The following is a 6,807-nucleotide window of genomic DNA, read 5'->3' as shown; positions in this document are numbered from 1 at the left end:
GGCCTCCTCACCGGCCCTGGGTTTGCGGGTTCCCTCTATGTGCCACCAGGAGGGGACCACCATGTCCTCTCCTCACTGCCCTCAACCCCCAGCACCTTCTCCAAAACAGCAGCTTTCTTTTAAGGGCCTTAAGGGATAGTTAAACTGCACTGAGAAGTCTGGAAACTGCCAGAAATGAGGAGCCAGCATGGGAGCCAGGGAGCTGGGCTGCGCCATCGACGGCGTTGCCTTCTTCAGTGACCCAGGCTGTCCTTACACCGCAGGCTCCTCCCCGATGTCAGGGCCCCCCTGAGAACTCTGCTTCCCCCACACCAAACCCGCTGATGCGGGAGACGGCCGGCAGGACGCTGCGCCCCAGGCCTCAGCCAGAGGGCTGGACGCAGGAGACTTCTGTCTCCACCTTCCCTCTCCAGGTGCTGGGACCATCCTGACCCAGCGGCCTGGGGGTGCCTGCCTTGCCCACAACAATCTTCTTGTCCCCATCTGTCCCACACACATATAAAACGGGAGCCACACAGCATATTCCTTCTTACCCTCCCCACCTCCAGAGCTCCCAGGGCTGCGGGCTCGCCAGCGTCACCACCGGGGCCAGAGGTCCCCGGGAGCACGACCAGTCAGCATGGGAGACTGGGGTTAGAGCCGAGGCGATCACCCAGGCTCGCTTCTGTTCCCAACTGGATGCCGGCATCCAAGTCCCAGTAGCCAGAACCCACGTCCTCAAGATATCAGGGTCCACGCCTGGCCCGTGAGAACCCACTCGCTCTCGGTGACCCACGCACCCTGTCCCCACAAAGGAGTCCGCATAACCATCTGTGCATTCCCTCATTCGTCCTCCGTCGGGCACGGAGGCCATCACAGGTCACAGGGGGGCGGCCTGGATGCGGGCCCCGGGCACAGCCATGGCTCCTCCTGGGTCTGATGGCTGCCTGGCCCCTCTAGGAGCGCCACCGGCCCTCAGATCCCTGGATTACATAACGAAGCCCCACGGGCTGGGAGGCCTCCATCGCAGGAATGTATTATGTCACTGTTCCGAAGGCCACAACTCCAAAACCAAGGTGTGGGCAGGGTTGGTTCCTTCCCAGGGCCGTGCGGGGAGGGTGTGTCCCAGGCCTGTCGCGCGGGCTTGTGGAACGCCGCCTTCTCTCTGCGCACATCTGTCTCTGTCCAAATTTTCCCTTTTCGTAAGGACACTGGTCCTAGTGGATTAGGGCCCACCGCCTGACCTCACTTTAACTTGGTGACTTCTGTAAAGACCCTCTCTCTGAATATAAGGTCATGCTGAGGTGCTAGGGGTTAGCACTTCATTTATGAACTTGGGGGGACACGATTCAACCCCTAACAATGTCGCCTCGCCAGCACTCATGTGTGGAGAGTAGAAGGGCATTCCAGTGCAGGGCCTCATCAAGGTCAGTGCCATGGTCAGCATCTTGGGGATTGGACCTGAAGTGGGGAGAGGTGCTGTGGGGGGTCACAAATGGCAGGGGTGGGGCCCTGGGGAGGAGGGGCTTCCTCGGGGAGAGGAAGCATGTACACATCTCTTGGGCCCTCCCCATCTATCAGACGGCACCCCCAGCCCGTTCCCTGTGACCCTCAGGAAACAACAGAACTGGGGCCCATGGTGACAGCTTTTCTCAGGGCACTGGCCACAGGCCACCAACCTCCCCAAGGGGACACTGGCAAACATTTAGAAAGCACTGCATACTGTACCCCTTCTTGGAGATTCACTGGCCACATCGTTTATTATAATTTCAACCATCTGTCCTTTTGAAGACTCTAGAGGTCTCGTGGCAAGAAAGCCTGTCTAGTCAGCATCCTCCAAACTGACTTGGGCACAGGCCCTTTACACGTTTTGTAGAACATCTACCAAAATCATACAGAACAAGGATTCCACGGGGCACACTTTGGAAAACATCACTCTATGATGACAAGATTTCCTAGTTTAAGTATGATTTCGTTACCCCCGAGGTCCCTCTCCCATGCTTCCTGAACAAGAGTCGTAAAGCCACGAGGTGGGGCAGAGCACAACAGGGATCCTCCAGGGGCGGGGCGGGTGAGGGGCGGGTGAGGGGCAGCCCATGGGGAGAGTGGCCTGTCAGGGTCTCAGACCCCAAGCAGGGTGAGGAGGGCAACCTCCCACGTCAAGGCCACGAAAGTACAAAGAGGACAGAGGAACTTTCTGGGCTGAAATAAAAAGAGCAAATGAGGAAAACAAAAGTTCCTTATCTTGTTTGTTCAAAATTTGTTATGTTCTGATTGTCTCAAAATTAAAACAAAAAAGTCTGCAGTCAAGGGTCACAAGGTTTGCCGGGACATGGCCCTCGGCTTCTTTCATGGCTTTCTGGGGCACCGCACCCCACGGTGTGTCTGTCTCCAGCTATGCACCCCACGCGGCCAGCTCCCCAAGGCCGTTTCCTCCAGGGCAGTGCTGAGAGCAGCCGTTAGGTCACCCCAACTCGGCTGTGAGCACAGACGGGGGCTCCACAGTTTTGCCCTCTCCAGGCGTAATGACCACCTGCACCATGTGTTCAATCTGGTTTTCCTCTAACGCTGTACCAAAATAATATTAGAAGTAATTTTTTTACTGAATTTGGTTTGCAAACTGGTCAGCACACAACACAGACTAAGAGGTGAAGAAACAGGAGTTAACAGTTCACAAGCCTCCCTTTGCTCTTTTTTTTTAAGATTTTATTTGACACCGAGAGAGCCCACAAGCAGGGGGAGCAGAAGGAGCAGCAGACTCCTTGATGAGCAGGGAGCCCGATGCGGGGCTCCATCCCAGGACCCCGGGATGATGACCTGAGCCGAAGGCAGATGCTTAACGGACTGAGCCACCCCGGTGCCCCGTTTCCCTCCATCTTTAAGAAAACTCTGTATTCCCGCCAGGACTCCCTTCCAGGCTAAGAGGCTCTCCAGGGTGTGCGCGGCCAGGGGGCCGTTCTTCCACCGACCCCGCCCTTCCGCGGCTCGCCGTGGGGCCTCCGGGGCAAGCGCACACGGCTCACCGCGACTTTCAGGAGACACTGCGAGTCCTGGGCCCGCTCCAGCCTTACCTCCTCCATCTGCCCTGAACGCCGCCCCCACCCGAGCCTGGACGTGTGTAACAGGACTGCCCGGCCAGGTGGCCAGCCCCGCACCCCCAGCAGCCCCATTGGTGCTTTCTGCCGGGATCATTCGCTCGCCCCGTGCTCCCCGGCCACACAGCAAGGCTAGCTCGAGGGCGAGGCCAACCCCGAGCCAGTGAAGCCCAGCTGGAGAAGCAAGCCCTGTGAATGCACTTGAGTCGTGGGTGCTCTTCAGAAGCTGGTGAAGGGGATTTCTTTAAATCTAACCTTGTCCATACTGCCTGCCCCCAGCATGCTCACTATCCCCTAGTGACCTGATCCCCAAGAAGAGACTTAAGTCCTCCATGCCCATCAGTTCACTCACATGAAGGGCTGGATTATCCCACAAGATTGTTTTAAATGCCCAGGTGGCAGTCAGCCTTCCTGAAGGGCTCGTCTGGTTTTAAGCGTTCTAGTAAGAGCAGATTTCTACTTTACTATGGATTTCCCTGACACAGGTTTGCCTACATTGTGCTTATCCCCCCCTTACTCTACTTCTCTGCCGCTCTTGGACAGTCTCCAACAAACGGGCGTAAAAAAGTTGGTTCAAGGAAACAGAGTATCTGGGTTGTACTCTTACCAGTAAGATCCCTTCTCTGGAAACACCATAGTTCCTATTTGCGGGCAGGGCACATTTTCCTAAAACTACCTACAGCAACAACTGACAAGGATGGTGACTGTCTTTCAGAACCCAGGACAGCGATGGTCTAGGTTCTCAAGAGTCCAAGCAAACGCCCTCAGGCACACAGGCCACCTGGCCCCCTCGGCTGTCCGGCCATGAGCTGCGCACTCAGCAGGCAGCCCGGGGTGCAGGCGAAGACCCCTGCCATCGAGCTCACCAACGGGGCCGGGGCGTGCGCGCAAGTGGCCCCCCAGACCTCCTGACCGAGGGGCTTCCTGTGTCTTCGGGGGAAGCGGGGGAGGGCTCGATGCCCGAGGACCAGTGACACCTTGGTCGTAACATACACTTCTCTAAAACTTGAGTGTCTGTTTCAGAAGAGACATTGTAAATTTTTTTTTTTAAGATTTTTTATTTATTTATTCATGAGAGAGAGAGAGAGAGAGGAGCAGAGGGAGAAGCAGGCTCCCAAGGAGCAGGGAGCCCGATGTGGGACTCGATCCCAGGACCCTGGGATCATGACCTGAGCCGAAGGCAGACGCTTAACGACTGAGCCACCCAGGTGCCCGACATTGTAAAATTCTTAAAAAGAAAAACAAAGTCACTCCAACTGGATAATGAAAAAACCGAGACGGAGGGAAGGAAGGATGCTGACTCCAAGAGGTCTAAGTTGCCACTGTCACTTTCTGCTTCATCCACTTTGGCATTAACATCTCGGAAACTCATTACGGGTCAGAGTGATGAGCATACAGAGGACCCACCCCCGTGCGAGATGGGGACAGCTCACCGGCATGCTCGTCGGCGCCACCAGAATCCAAACTCCTAGGTGGCCACTTGGACAAGCCGGGGATACCCTGACGTCCATTTTCTCGAAAAGAGGGATGACAGCAGACCTCAAGGTGGCCCTGGTGCTCGAACCTGCCCACAGGAATGAGTCCAGAGAGCACCCGCGGTGCTGCTCAGGAAGGGCTAGCGGGGACCCCCCCACCCCCACCATCCACCCGCTGCCGAAACCCAAGCACAGACCTCTTCAGGAACTTCACAGAACACATAGGCAGCCTTTCACCATCTTTCGGCAACTTTTCACCATCGAGGGGGAAAAAGCAGTAACACCCGACTAATAATTTATCTTTTATTGAAATTGTTGAATACTTTATATTACAGTAAATTTGATTGAAAAAAAATGAGAAAAGAAATCAATTTTAAAAAATACACTCATGTTGAAATCAAATTAGCCAGCCAAACCGAGTACAAACCAAGGGCAGCTTGCTTTTCAGTACATGAATACCACTGAGTCTATATACAATTCTATAATTCGAGAAAAACACTTCAAGAAAGGTGCCAACAGCCAGGGAAGGACAGCGTCCTGCCCTCCCGTCCTGCAGCACTGAGAGGTGGAGCCAGCACCCCCAGCGCAGGAATCCCAAGTGCAACGCTAGGGCGAAGTGCTGGCCCGTCGGCTTTCATGCAATTTCTGTTAAGTCACGCACTGTGCAAATTAAGGCTTCTTATAGGTCGAATGGTTGATAAACACTTTTTTTTTTTTTTCTTAAAAAAATAAGCACAGTAAAGGTGGTATCATGAGAACCTGAAGAGGTGAGACCTATATCCCAAATCTGGGAAAAAGTTATTTTCTCTGACATCTCAACTCCATCCTCACACACACACAAAAATAATCAATCTTTGGGTGGGTTGTTTGAATTCACCAGCCGGCGAAAGAAATACTGATACATGTGTTCTGTGCACCTAGGATTGAGGATGTCATGCAAAAAGCTGCAGCCGTTACTGACTAAAGGCAGAGAACAGGCGAACCGTCCCAAGCCTAGGCACTCGGGGACCCCTGCACGTGCGTGTTCCCTTCAGAAACAGGAAGCAAAAAGGAAGGACAGAAGGGAGCATTCTAACTTAGAGGATACATTATTGACCAGCTCAAAATCGCATATGGAACCTTCCTAGCACACCAACAGCTCCTCCTCCGGACAGGGGATGAACCACTATGTTACCCTGCCGTCAGGAAAAAGACTGTGGGGTTGTTTGTGGCGTTTTTTGTTTTTTTTGTGGTTTTTGTTTTTGTTTTTGTTTTTTTCCTTTTTTGCAAACCTGAGTAATTGTCAAAGTCAATAAATAGGAGGAGAGAATTAAATGCTAAAATATAATGGTCAAAACCCTACAGGGCCTAAAGCAGCAAGGGTTTTTCTCAAATACACAGCCCTCGGTTCCAAGATGCGTCTGGCCCAGGCGCACAGTATGAGGCGCACGGCTGCCACGCTTTTAAGTGAGGGCTGGGGACAAAACCCAGGGCCCCGGCTCCTCCCCCTGCGACAGGAACAGAGCCTCGTTCCAAGGACCGTAAACCTGACCTCCTCACCCTCTCCCCCATCACAAAAACTCTTCCCTTTTGAAACAGTTTTTGTTAAAGGCAAAAATGATAGAAGCATCCTCGAGCTGAAGTCTTATTTGGTTGGAGGTGCCTGGTGACACCGGACCTGCGTCTCCTGGAGGCACCAGGAGACTAGATGTGTAAGAGGTCCTCGTCACTGTCGTCGTGGAAGGCCGCCAGGCCGCCGGAGCTCACGGTCTTCGGCGGCACAGGCCTGGACTTCCCTCTGCGGGCCAGGTCCCCTCGCGGCAGCACCCCAGCGCCATCCGCGCTCTCCCGAAGCCCCCTCCTCTGTGGGGTGCGCCCATGCGGCATGCTTGCGGCCCCAGTCCCTCTGCCCAAGTGCACCTTCACCTCCGGGATGGTCAGGACCTCATCCTCACTGTCCTGCTCATCCCCGTGCAGGGAGGTGAGGGCTTCGGCCTTCACAGACTTCGTGGTAACGTGGCCGTTTTCCTGTCCTTCCTTCCCGGGCCTTGGGGTTGGCACCTGGATCTCTTCCATCAACCACTCCGTTTCGTTCTCATCTGCCTCCTCCTCCTTGTTCACCTGCCAGGGACAAAGCAGGACCCTGGAGCCCATCTGAGGCCCCACTCGGTTCTGCTCCCCTGTGGCCCTCCCTTCCACGACCTACCCCCGAGTTGGGGACCCCCTTCCCCTGCCCACTGCAGTCACCACGTTCCCAGGCTCCCCACCAGGAGAGGAAG

General features: G+C 54.8%; 1 protein-coding gene across 1 annotated transcript in view; it reads right to left on the bottom strand.

The window, feature by feature from the left end:
• Nucleotides 1–5,824: 5,824 nt before the first annotated feature.
• The window catches only part of IGF2R (insulin like growth factor 2 receptor), a 96,944-nt gene continuing 95,961 nt past the window's right edge, over nucleotides 5,825–6,807 (bottom strand). The window contains exon 48 of the mRNA XM_045865843.3: nucleotides 5,825–6,649. Within this exon, the coding sequence (XP_045721799.1) occupies nucleotides 6,233–6,649 (417 nt within the window). The 3' untranslated portion in view covers nucleotides 5,825–6,232. The remainder of the gene's footprint in view (nucleotides 6,650–6,807) is intronic.

This window comes from Mirounga angustirostris, unplaced genomic scaffold (assembly GCF_029215605.1).
Source record: "Mirounga angustirostris isolate CCGP_5_RB_7025 unplaced genomic scaffold, mMirAng1.0.hap1 SCAF_8, whole genome shotgun sequence".
Classification (NCBI taxonomy): Eukaryota; Metazoa; Chordata; class Mammalia; order Carnivora; family Phocidae; genus Mirounga; species Mirounga angustirostris.
The sequence above is the reverse complement of the archived record's forward strand: the minus strand, read 5'-3'. Positions and strand labels throughout refer to the sequence as shown.